We start from the raw sequence: 16,047 nt of genomic DNA, 5'->3' as shown, positions 1-16,047 counted from the left end.
TTAACCACGACACCAATGAGGCCGGTATTTTTCATATGACCCATCCCATAGACAAGGTCGTGGTGCATTGGTTGGAACAAGAAATAGGCTTAGAAATCCGACATCACACACGCACGCACACACGCACACACACACGCGCGCGCGCACACACGCACACACACTCTCTCTCTCTCTCTCTCTCTCTCTCTCTCTCTCTCTCTCTCTCTCTCTCTCTCTCTCTCTCTCTCTCTCTCTCTCTCTCTCTCTCTCTCTCTCTCTCTCTCTCTCTCTCTCTCTCTCTCTCTGTCTCTCTCTCCCTCTCTCTCTGTCTCTCTCTGTCTGTCTGTCTGTCTCTCTCTGTCTCTCTCTCTCTCTCTCTCTCTCTCTCTCTCTCTCTCTCTCTCTCTCTCTCTCTCTCTCTCTCTCTCTCTCTCTCTCTCTCTCTCTCTCTCTCACACACACACACACACACACACACACACACAAAGGTCTACCTTGTATTAACAATGTTTCGGTTAAATACGTAGAGGCAAGAATGTAGGCCTAACAATTTTTTTTATTAATGTAAACAACTTCATTACTAAGACAAAAAAAACCCCATACATCCTCCAAACAACGAAAATCATCAAAAGACGACACACTAAAATTATTACACAGGTAAAAATAATTAAACTGGCTCAAGCCCAGTCAAGGCTAGGAGGTGAGGTACTCGTTTTTCTGTTGAGGAGATTAAATCCACAAACAAATTCAGGGGAGATAACAAGTTAAAAAAAAAACCCCAATGACGTGTTTAGAAACTTTTACTCTTGGTTTGTTGTTTATTGAACTAATTTTTGTCACTTAGAATTAATAGTAAACATATTTTCATAATCTCTGTACCGTACTGGTCGTAAATTGTGGGTTACCGTTGGTAAGTAGATGGAATACAGCGTTTTCATATTTTGAAATCGATCTCTCTCTCTCTCTCTCTCTCTCTCTCTCTCTCTCTCTCTCTCTCTCTCTCTCTCTCTCTCTCTCTCTCTCTCTCTATTATTATTATTATTTACATTTGCATTAACAATAAATATTTAATGTTCAGATTACAGACAAGATGTTGTTTTACTTAAAATTACTATTTCCCTTATAATAATAGTTTAAATACTAACAGGGAACATTTTGTTTTCAATGAAAATTGATTAGCAACTACTGTTTAATGTTTTAAATTGTGTAGTGATTTCTGAAACTTGCATAGCGAATCGCAACGCGATACTGAACAAAATGTTCCCTAACTAAATGATAGATAAATTTTGTCACCTGTTGGCATTGATTTCTTTATTTACAACATCAACTCATGCCAAAATATTTTAAACTATGTTTTAGGCCCCATGAAAACAAATATTAGTTTATTATCCCTGTCCACGGAAATTGACATCATATGAACAAATTTAATTTTTAAAAATTGGGATTTCAGACGTTTACGCCCATGATTTGTGCAAATCCAATGAGAAGCACCATGCATCCATTTTTATTATTATTGTAGGAAATTATGCAAAGTGATGTTATTTTAATTCTCAATTCAGTCAAATTAAAAAAACAAAAAACAGCTCTTTATTTCTTATGCTGCACCACCATATTAAAAAAAAATCCAGGCTACTAACCTTCACCCCTGTCAAAATAGTTCTGACTTCCATATTTCGCAGCACCCCCCAAACCCCCCCCCCCCCCCCCCCCAAAACAAGCAAACAAAACACAACAAAAAACACCAACCCACATTGTATTTTTAGTTGATCTGAATCAGGGCTTTAGATTGCACCAAATACGAGGCGATAAATGTTGTGGTCAAAATTCAGTGTGTTGCTTTTGTAATAAAATGTTTTGTTTTTGTTTTTTTTATTAGATTCTTAATATTGAACCAAGAAAACATGTGAACTGTTAACAGTGAAAGGTGGCTAAGTAAAATAATAACCAACCAAAGGGTAACTCAAGAGAGATTAAGTAACAATTTAAATATCAGCGGACATTGTTAAGTGATTTTAAATATCACAGCAAGGGAGATTATTTATCAACTTAAACGTTGCATCAAGGGAGATCATTCATTGACTTTTAAAAACATTGCAGCAAAGGAGATTATTTAGTAATTTAAACATCACACTCAAGGGAGATTATTCAGTGACTTAATAGTCACAGTAAGGGAGATCATTCAGTGACTTAAAAACATAACAGCAAGGGAGATTATTTAGTAATTTAAACATCACACTCAAGGGAGATTATTCAGTGATTTTAACATCACAAGGGCGATCATTCAGTGACTTTTAAAAACATTGCAGCAAGGGAGATTATTTAGTAATTTAAACATCACACTAAAGAAAGATTATTCACTGACTTAAATACCCCAGCAAGGCAGATTATCCAATGACTTCAACAGCTAACCATAAGGGTTTATGAATCAACCTAACAACATAACATCTATTGTAAGCAAGGGAGCCACCTCAGGACTGGATTTATTATAGGTAGATATCCAACAACAACTTGCCTAAAGGAATTATCTCACTGTAACAGTTTGACCAAGAGCAGAGCACCTGACAACTTGGCAGAATCATGAAGCTGCAGTTCATAACATTATTACTTCTGTTAACTCTTGAAGAAATGGTTGGGCGTCCCGCCATTGCAGACAAGCGTAAGTTGGAGAAAGATGAGGAGGAAGACCTGGACCCACAGTCGGATTTAAAGCCAAGTAACTTAATTACCAAAAACAAGTTAAAAGATTCGATAATTGTTAACCACGAAGAAGAGGATGAAAATCCAGACCATCGGGGAGTAGAGAAAGAGAAATCTCCCAAAATGGACAAAAAGACTGACGACAACAAATTAAAGTTTCTCTCCAATGATCTGATAGATGGGACAAAGTTATCGTTGGATCAGCTCAAACCGGTTGATCACGTAGATGCTGTAAAAATGGAACAGGATGGCCATATTAACAAAGAATACCACAAGGAGCTGTTTCTAGGCAACCATGAAGCCATTGACAAAGGCGACGAGGAAACTGCCTTGAAGAAACTTATCGATATATTTAAGAAGTAAGTCAGTCCTTTAAAATTAAAAAAAATGGTTTATCTACAGAGTTTTATCAAGGCTTATTGTGAGCTGTAGCAAATATCAAAATTACTTGAATCATTGGAGAAGATATATTTAAAAAGTAAGTCAATTATTTAAAACACAAAAATAGTTTATCTACAAGGTTTTATCCAGGCTTTCTCTGATCTATAGCAAATACCAAAATTACTGGAAACATTGGAGGTATTACCGTAATATTCCAGTCACAAATCTTGTAATCTGTAAATCATTTCATTGCATGGTAAGAATAATGTTTAGGTTTAGTACTGTAATGTAACCAGACTAATACACATGTAACCTATAAATATTAATACAATGTTAATATTGTTATATCATGACATAACAAATTCTGGGCCAATAAAATTTTAAACAAAAAATAAATGAATAAATAAATAAAATTTTATTAGTCCCCTACCGGTCCAACCAGAGGGGACTATAGGTTTTGTCTCTGTCCTTCTGTCTGTATGTTAGTCTGTCTGTCTGTTCATCTGTCCAAGTTATAGTTTTGCTGACTTTTGTTTTCTCAATGCTTCAAGATACTGAGGTGAAATTTTGTGTATAGTGTTATTATGTACTGTTACAGATCAAGTTTGACTTTCATGGCAGTTTACCTTCTTTTCTTTTTTTTCACTCTGGAGTTATGGCCCTTGCATGGAAATTTAGGCAGAAATGTTTTCAGAATTTATTTTGCATTGCCTCAAGATATTGAACTAAAATTTTGTGTATAGCTTTATTATGTATTGTTACAGATCAAGTTTGACTTTTATGGCGATTTACCCATTTTACACAGAATCATGGCCATTAAACTTAAGAGGTACTGAAATGTATTGCTTTTGCAGTATTCTCAGAATGCTTGTTTCTTGTGTGACAATCTGTATTCCCTACTGGTCCAATCAGAGGGGACTATAGGTTTCATCTCTGTCTGTCCGTCCATCTGTCTGTCTGTCCATCTGTCCCACCTGTTTTCTGGATATTTTTTGCAGAATGCTTTGAGATATTAACCTGAAATGTTGTGTATAGCTTTACATGTACTGTTACAGATCAAGTTTGACTTTCATGGCTATTTACCCATTTTTGACGGAGTTATGGCCCTTGAACTTAGGAGATATAAAAATTTGTTTTCCGACCTTTTTTCCAGAAGGCCTTGAGATATTAACCTGAAATTTTGTGATTAGCGTTATCATGTACTGCTACAGATGAATTTTAACTTTCATGGCAATTTACCCATCTTTGATGGAGTTATGGCCCATAAACTTAGGAGATATGAAAATATGTTTTCCAGACTTTTGTTTTGCAATACCTGAAAATATTGAGGTGAAATTTTTTATATAGCTTTATCATGTACTGTTACTGATCAAGTTTAATTTCATGGTGATTTACCGATTTTTCACAGATATTTGGCCCTTGAATTTAGGAAATAAGAAAAATTGTTGGGTCAGGTAGGGGACAGGTATTGCTTTAGCAGTACTCTCGGAATGCTTGTTCTTGTAGAGTTGACTCGGATTCCGATGGCCACTTAAGTGAAGCCGAGATGGAAGGCTGGATTATTCAGAAGATGGAGGAACATTTTGCTGAATCGATTCAAGAAAATGATGAAATATTTGCACATTTAAACAAGGACCCAAATGGTTTGCACATACATTTTACATCTTTATTAGTCTCCTCCTCACCCCCCACATGGTAGACAACACTTTTGAGCCATTTTCACGATTTTTTCAGGGCACTTTTTTTTGTAATTAAAGACGAAAAATTAATGAAATAAAATTAAATGTAATTAATGTGCTTGCTTTAATAAATGAATGGCAAAATATACCTCATGGATAGTTTATTAATTAATAACAGATTTTTCTGAGTATTTTACAAAGGCAGTTTTAGAATTAATTATTGAAAAAGTTTTGTTTAATGTCAGGATAGCATGGTGCTGATTAAGGCAGGATGGTGCTAGACTATGGAGGCATGATACCGCACCATGCTAAAACAAGCTAGGGAAAACAATTGCACCTCACTCCAGTTTCTGTGTACTGTATTTTGATTAGTATGGTAATAACAATCAGATATAAATGCCTAACTTAGCTGTTCTAGCATTTTACCTTCATTGCAGTATTAAAAATGATATTCAATATATACAGTTGATGGTAACATTTTTATTAACATTGAAATTGTTTTATAAAAATTGTTCTGTGACCTGGTATGGGATTAAAACTTGATAATAATATTAATATGCTTTTTATAAGTCTCAAATTGTCATTATTTACCATAGTAGATATGTATAGTTACATCCCAGTTCACCTGTTCCCATAGCAGGATTTCTTCCAGAGGGTACGGTGTGTAAAATGGTATATTCTATAATCTTGGAAATTAATGGATATATGTTTTGTAAATTTTTGACAGATGATAGTGACAGAACTGCTGTTTAAAGTTTGTCAGAACACTTGAATTGCAGTATCCAATTTCAAAACATTTTAAACCCCATATAGTATACTCCTATAGTAGGGGTACTTATAGTCTGTTTTGTTTTTACATAGGTCTACACAAATTATTTTATGAATTGTAAGTTGGTCTCTCTCCATGCTGTGATCGTTTGAATTAATGTTCACAGATACACTCAGATTATTTTCTGGCAGAAAACCTGAATAGTGAGTCATTAGTGACGTAGTCTCACTATGTTGTAATCATCTGAATTAAATGTTCACAGGTACAGTCCCGTGGAAAGTTTACTACACACACTTCCTGCTCGCCAAGGGATACACGCTGGATCAAGCCAAGAAACATGTTGTCGATTACGATGAAATTGATCTCAGTCAAAAAGGTATGTGCACATTGAAAACCGATATGATTTTAACAACTCTTTATATATGTGTTTTGTTAATAAGATTGGAATTTGTGTATATTTACCTTTGTTTGACATCCTGTGGTCAATATGTTTTTCCTGCCCAGGTGTCGTTAAATGTTCGTTCATTCATTCATTCATTCAGTTGATAATTCATTCATCTATTAAAACATTTTGAGATGGCCCTTGTTATTCATAAAAAAAAAAAAAATATGTATGTTAAAGAAATTATTATACTCGCATGTATGTCATACTTATTTTACGAAACTGTCAGGATTTATGTACATGTATTATCCTCGTTCTTGTTTCGTAACATCAAACTCAGACCAAGTTACATGTAAATTGTATATCTATATTCATGTATATGGGCCCTGGCTACTGATTTCCAGAGCTATATTAGCTCTATACTAATGTAAAACCGTCATAAGCTATGATGTCACAATGACGCATGCCATAGCCTATGACTGTTTTATGATATCGTAGCGCTATAAGATAGCTTAGAAAATCTGGGCATAGATGAGGAAAACTGTATTACCTTTCAGGCCTTGACCTTAGGCTTTTTCAGTGGTAACCCACCGGGCTACCAGGTTATAAAATCTAGTAGTCCTTAGTAAAAATTGGTAGCCCCATAACTTATATATAAAAAAACAAAACAAAGAGAGAGAAAAGCAAAATAATTTATTTTTATTTAAACGTTGTTTTAGGGTGGGTTTTTATAAATCATAAGCATTTAGGCCTACTGTGAAATATACTCTTATTAAAACTACATGATAGCACTTAATGAACAATAAAGTTTTTAGTTCTTAATCATTAAACAGAATCTGGGGGAAATATTAAAAACTACGACATTAATATGTGACAGAATGAAGTGTCTCATATGTGTCATTATATGTATGAAGCAAAAAAAATAAATAATAATAATAACCACTACCTACCTGCCCACATTTGAAACTTCTGGTCGGAAATGGACAAAACAAATATTTTTTAAGGATGGCCTCAAAGGAGGGGTAAATATGGTATGAAAAAAAAAATCTAGAAACCACCACAAAAAAACAAAACCCCGACCTATTCTACCTACAGTAACTTGTTTGGTACGATTCCAGAAACACACAATAGTGTTTTATTATTATCATTTAATTTGTTTAGGCCTAATCTCGTAATGAAGGATTACACAATAGTATTGAAACATGTGTTCACATGTAGAACTGTCTGCTAATCGTAGGATTCTGAAGATCGATATTGCATATTTTAATACTTAAAATGACTGTAACTATTTTTAATAGGTGTTATTTTGAAGAATCTTAACAAAACTTGTCATTATTCCAAAACAATAGTGTTTTTTATTGATGACAATAGCAAATAATCCCAGACAGGGGATCGCCATGTGTGTTTGTGTTATCACGTGACAAGAGCAGATGCCATTTTGAGCGAGGATATCGCGCAAAGCAATAGTAAACGATGAGAGAGATTTAATTAAAAATACTTTGTAAGAAAGATTAATATTTTTAACATTGAAAACATTCGTCAATTTATACATTTCTTTAACATAATAATAGATATTAATTTTGTAAACAATAATCTGATAATTTGCATAGGTAGCCTAGAAGGAAATAAACCGCGATAGAGTTATGGTTTAGTTTAGACTTAGCTAGCAGCAAATAGTCTTGATCATACAAGGCGTTAATTATATGTAGGCGTCAAAACAACGGGCCGTGTTGTTGATTGTCATAAAATGACTATGAGTACGAATAGATAACCACAACGAAAACTCCATGACCCATACGAACCCTGTATATCTGGCCACTGGATTACATCAAATTATTTGTATTAGTCTGCTGTGTTAAAAAAATCCTACCAATGGCAAATATACTCCTTTATTTCACTAAATTATATTGCGCAACCGCCACCTGTGGGACAGATGAGGGGAGCAATTAACAGTTACAGCGACTCGTGGCAGCAGAGAGCGTGCTCACGAAAGGTGGAATTTCAGACACCGATGAATTAAACGTCTTGTTGATTGTGGAGTGACTGGACATGCCAAAACTTTTGGTAGCCCGGTGGACTACCGGGGTTAGACAACTGGTAGTCCGAGTGAGAAATCGGTAGCCAAAACACCCCGGGCTACTGCTAAGGTCGAGCCCTGCCTTTATTACTGAATTGTACCAACATTAGTATACCTTCACTGTTAATACGACTGGTATATCAAAAGCTGTGGTATGTGCTATCCTGTCTATGGGATGGTGCATATAAAAATAATGGAAAAATGCAGGGCGTTTCCTTTCTTAGACTATGTAAAAATTACCAAATATTTGACATCCAATAGCTGATGATTAATAAATCAATGTGCTCTAGTGGTGTTATTAAATGAAACAAACTTTTTCACTGCTAATTCCAAAATCTGGAAATTGGCATATATTGCATTTTGGAAATGAACTATTCATATGTTTTGGGGTGTTTTTTTTCAGATAAGGATGAGCTGATTCATTACAAGTTCCGTTGGACGGACGCCGATGTCAACCCTGTTGATAATGCTCTGTCCAAGTCGGAGTTCCTCACTTTCAAACACCCCGAGCACAGCAAGAAGACAATGGATTCCATGGTCTACAATATCCTTAACAGTCTAGGTTAGTGTACAATATCCTTAACAGTCTAGGTTAGTACACAATATCCTTAACAGTACAATATCCATAACAGTCTAGGTTAGTACACAATATCCGTAACAGTACAATGTCCTTAACAGTCTAGGTTAGTGTACAATATCCTTAACAGTCTAGGTTAGTGTACAATATCCTTAACAGTCTAGGTTAGTGTACAATATCCTTAACAGTCTAGGTTAGTACACAATATCCTTAACAGTGCAATATCCTTAACAGTCTAGGTTAGTACACAATATCCGTAACAGTACAATATCCTTAATAGTCTAGGTTAGTACACAATATCCTTAACATTACAATATCCTTAACAGTCTAGGATAGTACACATATCCATAACAGTACAATATCCTTAACGGTGTGGGTTAGTGTACAATATCTTTAACAGTCTGGGTTGGTGTACAATATCCTTACCAGTCTGGGTTAGTGTACAATATCCATCACAGTCTGGGTTAGTGTACAATATACTTAACAGTCTGGGTTAGTATACAATATCCTTAACAGACTGGGTTAGTGTACAATATACTTCACAGTCTGGGTTAGTGTACAATATCCTTACCAGTCTCGGTTAGTGTACAATATCCTTACCAGTCTCGGTTAGTGTACACCATTCTTAACAGTCTGGTTTCGGGTACACTATCCTTAACAGTCTGGGTTAAGGTACAATATCCATAACAGTCTGGGTTAGTGTACAATATAACTTAACAGTCTGGGTTCAGGTACAATACCCTTAACAGTCTGGGTTAGAGTACAATATCCTTAACAGTCTGGGTTAGTATACAATATAACTTAACAGTCTGGGTTAGTGTACAGTATACTTAAGTCTGGGTTAGTGTACAATATACTTAACAGTCTGGGTTAGTGTACAATATACTTAACAGTCTGGGTTAGGGTACAATATACTTAACAGTCTGGGTTAGGGTACAATGTCCTTCACAGTCTGGGTTAGTGTACAGTATACTTAACACTCTGGGTTAGGGTACAATATACTTAACAGTCTGGGTTAGGGTACAATATAACTTAACAGTCTGGGTTAGTGTATAATATACTTCACAGTCTGGGTTAGGGTACAATATTACTTAACAGTCTGGGTTAGGGTACAATATCTTTAACAGTACAATATCCTTCGGTTTCAATGGATCCAGATTTTATACAAACACCGATATTCTAATAAAGAAAATTTGTATAATATATATATATATATATATATATATATATATATATATATATATATATATATATATATATATACACTGAACAAAATAAGAAGCTTCCGCTAACTTTGCTTGAGCATAACTTGATGAAAACAAACCAGGGGAATAATTGTTATATATGCGTTTAAAGAGTGTTCCATGATGCATCGTTTGGTGCAAAAATCGTGGCCATAGGTTAACAGAAACTGGGAGAAATTTTGACCAAGTGTGGTAGGGGTTAAAAAAAAAAAAAACCACTTAATAATGGGTATGACCACCTCTTGAATTGACCACTGCAGTGCATCGCAGGCGCATAGAATTGACTAAAGTGTTGATTTCTACCTGTGGAATATTCCATTCCTGAATGAGCGCTTGACGAAGTTCGTTGACGTTAGCGGGTGGGTTAGGACGACGTCTCAATCGTCTGTCCAGACTATCCTAGATATGCTCGATGAGGTTGCGATCAGGACTTTTAGCGGGCCAGTCATCAATTAAATCAATGTTATTTGTCCTAAGAAAATTTACAGTGTCTCTAGCTGTATGAGAGGTGGCATTATCATGCTGAAAAATCGAGATGTTGGCGTTGTTATGGAACAGAGGAATGACGTGATGAGCGAGAATGTCATCGCGGTAACGTTGAGCATTTAAATTGCCATCAATGACGACTAGTGGTGAACGATAACCATGGGCAATGGCTGCCCAGACCATGACACAACCCCTACCCCCGAAATGATCTCGTTCAAGAACACAACAGTCAGCATAGCGTTCATTTCTCCTACGGTAGACGTGCACCCTGCCATCACCACGTTGTAAAGAAAATCTGAATTCATCCAAAAAAAGAACGGTATTCCAGCGTCACCGTATCCAACGAGTGTGTACACGTGCCAATTAAGACGATTTAGACGATGACGTTGCGTTAAAACGCATCCAATGTAAGGACGTCGTGCATGTAAACCGTTCTCACGCAGACGATTACGAACAGTTTGCCCACTGATTTGGTTATTATGAAGCCCAGGTGTGTTAGCAGCAGTAGCAGTGGCAGTTTGGAATCGATTGCGCAAATGCATGTTCATGATATAGCGGTCTTGACCACGCGTAAAAACACGCGGACGTCCACGACGTGGCAAGTCGTTGGTGCTTCCTGTCGTTTGAAATCTTATGCGAATATTTCGTATCGCTCGACTAGAACTCCCAGCATGCCTTGCAACGTCTTCTGTCGAGATGCCAGCATCAAGCATGCCAATCGCCCGTTCGCATAAATTATTGGGTATTCTTGGCATACTAAAAATGCTACAATGTAAAAAAATTTAATTATTTTACAAATTTTGAAGCGTTTTCGTTCACTTGACAACAATGTCAGTAAGACAAGTACGGTAAAACAAATTGACCGAATACTACATGGGACATGTCGAACCATGCATGCATGTGTAAATTGAATTTCACATGAATTCTTTAACACAACAAATACTATATGTACAATTCGGAAGTTTCTTTTTTTGTTCAGTATATATGTTTAGTTATTAAAAAGGCAGTATTAGTCATAAACATCTTATAATGACAGTAAACGTAAGATGGTCTCTTTGGATGTGTAATAAACTAGTTCCGTTTATTTATCCCGTGCCGGTCCAACCGGAGGGGACTATATATGTACTATGATATAGGCTTCATTTTGGCCACCGGCTTCGGTGGCGTAGTGGTTAGGCCATTGGTCTACAGGCTGGTAGGTACTGGGTTCGGATCCCAGTCGAGGCATGGGATTTTTAATCTAGGTACCGACTCCAAACCCTGAGTGAGTGCTCCGCAAGGCTCAATGGGTAGGTGTAAATCACTTGCACCAACCAGTGATCCATAACTGGTTCAACAAAGGCCATGGTTTGTCCTATCCTGCCTGTGGGAAGCACAAATAAAAGATCCCTTGCTGCTAATTGGAAAGAGTAGCCCATGTAGTGGCGACAGCAGGTTTCCTCTGAAAAATCTGTGTAGCCCGTAACCATATGTCTGACGCCATATAACCGTAAATAAAATGTGTTGAGTGCATCGTTAAATAAAACATTTATCTCTTTCTTTCATCTTCGCCCATCTATCCCACAACCGGCCTCGGTGGTGTCGTGGCAGGCCATCGGTCTACAGGCTGGTAGGTACTGGGTTCGGATCCCAGTCGAGGCATGGGATTTTTAATCCAGATACCGACTCCAAACCCTGAGTGAGTGCTCCGCAAGGCTCAATGGGTAGGTGTAAACCACTTGCACCGACCAGTGATCCATAACTGGTTCAACAAAGGCCATGGTTTGTGCTATCCTGCCTGTGGGAAGCGCAAATAAAAGATCCCTTGCTGCCTGTCGTAAAGAAGAGTAGCCTATGTGGCGACAGCGGGTTTCCTCTAAAAACAGTGTCAGAATGACCATATGTTTGACGTCCAATAGCCGATGATAAGATTAAAAATCAATGTGCTCTAGTGGCGTCGTTAAATAAAACAAACTTTACTTTATCTATCCCACATGTCCGGATGGTTTGTTTTTCATAATGCCTAAAGATATTGTGCTGAAATTTTGTGTATAGTATTATCATATACTATTAATGATCAAGTTTGACTTTTATGACGATATACCCATTTGTGACAGAGTTATGACCCTTGAATTTAGGAGATATTTATTTTCCAGACTCTTCCTCCCCCCCCTCCCCCCCCCCCAATGCCTCAAGATATTGAGATACAGATCATGTTTGACTTTCATTTTGGACAGTTATGGACAGTTATGGCCCTTGATATGTTTTCCAACCTTTTTTTGTTTTGCACTGCTTCAAGATATTGAGATGAAATTTTGTATATAGCTTTATCGTATACTGTTACAGACAAAGTTTAACTTTCTTGGCGATTTACCCATTTTTTTCAGAGTTATGGCCCTTGAACTTGAGAGAGATGAAAAATTGATGGACCCAGTAGGGGCATGTCTTACTTTAAAAACAAAATTAACAGTATTCTCAGAATACTTGCTTAATTTTAAAATCTATTTCCAGATTTGTCCCATGCCCAGAATAAATAATACTGTTATTATAATAAAATTAATGTATTTGCCATGGGTTATAATTACTAATGAAGCCTCACGATGAATTTTAAAGGGACATTCCTGAGTTTGCTGCATTGTAAGATGTTTTCGACTAATAAAATATATTACATATTACATAAAATATATTACATATTACATATATTTTCTTGTTTAGAATATCAGTGTCTGTATATTCAATGTGTTTCTGGTCGTTTTAATATTTGTAAGAAGCCCAAACTAGATTTTGTCTTCAAATAATTTCGTTAGTACGAAAAAAAATATTTTAAAAATTAAAATGCAATTTAACCTAGTACAAATATCAGAACGATCAGAAACACGTTTAATATACAGCCACTAATATTTTATGCAAAAATATATATTTGATATGTAATTACAATCGTTAAAAAGTCTCTGTCAGTCGATAACATTTTAAAAATTGCAGCAAACTCAGGAGTGTACCTTTAATATTTGTAGATAGAAATGAAGATCACAATTTAACAAAAGAAGAGTTTGTGGCCTTACCCCCTGGCGAGGTCGAAGGTCAGGAGTTTCAAGAAATGGACAAACAGTGGCAGAAAGACCGGGAGCGGGAATTTTCTGAAGCCATCGACAAAAACGGAGACGGGGTCGCCACAGTCGAAGAATTAAAGGTAAATGTTTTCTAGCATAAATGATTATGGTCTCGACTTTACATTGCAAAAAGCAGGGTTAGGTCTGTGTGAGCAGAAAATATTGCCAAATTATTTATTAAACTTAAAACATTTCAGAATCCTAGTTCTTTTCAAACAAAATGTCAGTTATTACATTATTTCGTCAAAATAAAATAAATTTGCCGGTTGTTCTTAAAATTCGAAATTGATGAATTTTGCGAGTGCCAGAGCTAGCTCTGAAAAAGGCAACATCTATGTAGGTGTTCAGTGTGTCTGCCAGAAAAAATTTTTTGGGTATGGCTTTATAGAATTGAATATTTACAGTGTGTGTGCTGCATGCACCTGCTGTCCCCTAGAAATAAAATGGGTTAGGTTTAGGGTTAGGGTTAAGAATATCATCAGTAATGATAAGAGTCATTAATTTTGTCAAATGATTAACTTAAAAAAATAAACCCAGGTATTACTTTTCTGAAAGAAAGAAATGTTTTATTTAACGACAACACATTTTATTTACGGTTATATGGCGTCAGACATGTGGTTAAGGACTACACAGATATTGAGAGAAGAAACCTGCTGTTGCCACTTCATGGGCTACTCTTTTTGATTAGCAGCAAGGGCCTTTGATATACCAGTTGTGGTGCACTGGCTGGAACGAGAAATAGCCCAATGGGCCCACCGACGGGGATCGATCCCAGACTGAACGCGCATCGACCGAGCGCTTTACTATTGTGCTACATCCCGCCCCCTTTACTTTTCTGATGACAGTGGCCATCACAGCATCAACTTTTGTGTTAAGTTTTGCATTTAAATTGTTTTCTCACAAACTATAAGGCCTACAGGAATGAAACTTGGTTTATTATTGCACCTGATTATGTTCATTAGAGTGCACTGAAACAAATTATGTTGGAAAATACATTTAATTCTGTGAAATTCTCGTTACACATAACATGACATCTAAGGCCTCTAAAAATTGTGTAAATGATTATTTCATTACTTTTGTGTCTTGCTCACACAAGTCTTAGCTTGGCATAACCTTTTTTTTTTTTTTTTTTTAAATTAAATTTCGAACACAATTTACATGATCATAACATAAAATGAGTTTACGAGAATTTTCTTTTAGCACAACCCATAATTGATCGGGGGGGGGGGGGGAGCACAAAAGTTGAGAGGTCAGGTCAGGTTTTTTTTATTCACAGCATTCAAAATGGCCACCAAAATTACCTGAAGATTCCCTTCACTCTTTTTAGTTTTATGTTTTGTGTCTAATATTGGGTTTACATTTATTTTCATGCTTATGATGTTACATCCAATTAAGGTTAAAGCACGCTATCCTGAACAGTAGCTTAGTGGTTAATTGTTAATGGTTAGCAGTGGCAGATCCAAAAAATCCATTGGGGGGTGTGGGGGGGGGGGGGAGGCTAATGACATGTGGCCCAAGGTCACAAACATTGCCAAAGGGATTCCTCGGATTCCCCAACGTAAGAAGTGAAAAGATTAAATTGACATATAACTGTTACAAAATTTAGAGAGGGCTGGTGCCCTGGGGCTACCCTTAGATCAGCTACTAACATATAACTGTTGCAAAACTTAGAGAGGGCTGGTGCCCTGGGGCTACCCTTAGATCAGCTACTAACATATAACTGTTGCAAAACTTAGAGAGGGCTGGTGCCCTGGGGCTACCCTTAGATCAGCTACTAACATATAACTGTTGCAAAATTTAGAGAGGGCTGGTGCCCTGGGGCTACCCTTAGATCAGCTACTAACATATAACTGTTGCAAAATTTAGAGAGGGCTGGTGCCCTGGGGCCACCTTTAGATCAGCTACTAACATATAACTGTTACAAAATTTAGAGAGGGCTGGTGCCCTGGGGCTACCCTTAGATCAGCTACTAACATATAACTGTTGCAAAATTTAGAGAGGGCTGGTGCCCTGGGGCTACCCTTAGATCAGCTACTAACATATAACTGTTGCAAAATTTAGAGAGGGCTGGTGCCCTGGGGCCACCTTTAGATCAGCTACTAACATATAACTGTTACAAAATTTAGAGAGGGCTGGTGCCCTGGGGCTACCCTTAGATCAGCTACTAACATATAACTGTTGCAAAATTTAGCACCGACCAGTGATCCATAACTGGTTCAACAAAGGCCATGGTTTGTGCTATCCTGCCTGTGGGAAGTGCAAATAAAAGATCCCTTGCTGCTAATCGGAAAGAGTAGCTCATGTAGTGGCGACAGCGGGTTTACTCTCAAAATTTGTGTGGTCCTTAACCATATGTCTGACGCCATATAACCGTAAGTAAAATGTGTTGAGTGCATTGTTAAATAAAACATTTCTTTCTTTTGCTAGCTAACTAGTCACATAACATGTACATAATTTACTAACTAAACAATCTACTTTCATTTAAATTTCTGTTTTCAGATTTACCTTGATCCCCGCAACCCAATTCAAGCCCTCATGGAGGCACGGAATCTTGTTTCTCTGATGGACGACGATAAAGATGGAGAACTCTCCAGAGATGAAATCATAAAACATAAAAACATATTTCTGTCCAGTAAAGTAGTTGATATAGTCGGCAATTTCCACGATGAGTTTTAGGGGGGTGGGGG

General features: G+C 36.8%; 1 protein-coding gene across 4 annotated transcripts; it reads left to right on the top strand.

Moving 5' to 3' along the window:
• Positions 1-742: 742 nt before the first annotated feature.
• Positions 743-16,047, top strand: LOC121390124 (45 kDa calcium-binding protein-like). 4 transcript variants are annotated; one of them, XM_041521861.1, is made up of 7 exons: positions 743-889; positions 2,528-3,035; positions 4,564-4,700; positions 5,768-5,881; positions 8,368-8,526; positions 13,265-13,440; positions 15,860-16,047. In XM_041521861.1, the coding sequence occupies exons 2-7, from the start codon at positions 2,557-2,559 to the stop codon at positions 16,034-16,036; spliced, it is 1,242 nt and encodes a 413-aa protein (XP_041377795.1). In that variant the 5' UTR covers positions 743-889; positions 2,528-2,556; the 3' UTR covers positions 16,037-16,047. The 4 variants fall into 4 exon arrangements, with proteins under 4 accessions (XP_041377795.1, XP_041377793.1, XP_041377792.1 ...); XM_041521859.1 differs by having other exon boundaries at positions 2,469-3,035; XM_041521858.1 differs by having other exon boundaries at positions 1,856-3,035.

This window comes from Gigantopelta aegis, chromosome 15, assembly GCF_016097555.1.
Source record: "Gigantopelta aegis isolate Gae_Host chromosome 15, Gae_host_genome, whole genome shotgun sequence".
Lineage (NCBI taxonomy): Eukaryota > Metazoa > Mollusca > Gastropoda > Neomphalida > Peltospiridae > Gigantopelta > Gigantopelta aegis.
This window is presented reverse-complemented; position numbering and strand designations above follow the sequence as displayed.

What these genes read in the sequence shown, in the direction of transcription:
- LOC121390124 (XM_041521861.1), top strand. Translation starts at nt 2,557, where the DNA reads ATGAAGCTGCAGTTCATAACATTATTACTTCTGTTAACTCTTGAAGAA. An exon ending in TTTAAACAAGGACCCAAATG is followed by an intron (nt 4,701 to 5,767) that starts GTTTGCACATAC and finishes AAATGTTCACAG; the next exon opens with GTACAGTCCCGTGGAAAGTT. An exon ending in AATTGATCTCAGTCAAAAAG is followed by an intron (nt 5,882 to 8,367) that starts GTATGTGCACAT and finishes GTTTTTTTTCAG; the next exon opens with ATAAGGATGAGCTGATTCAT.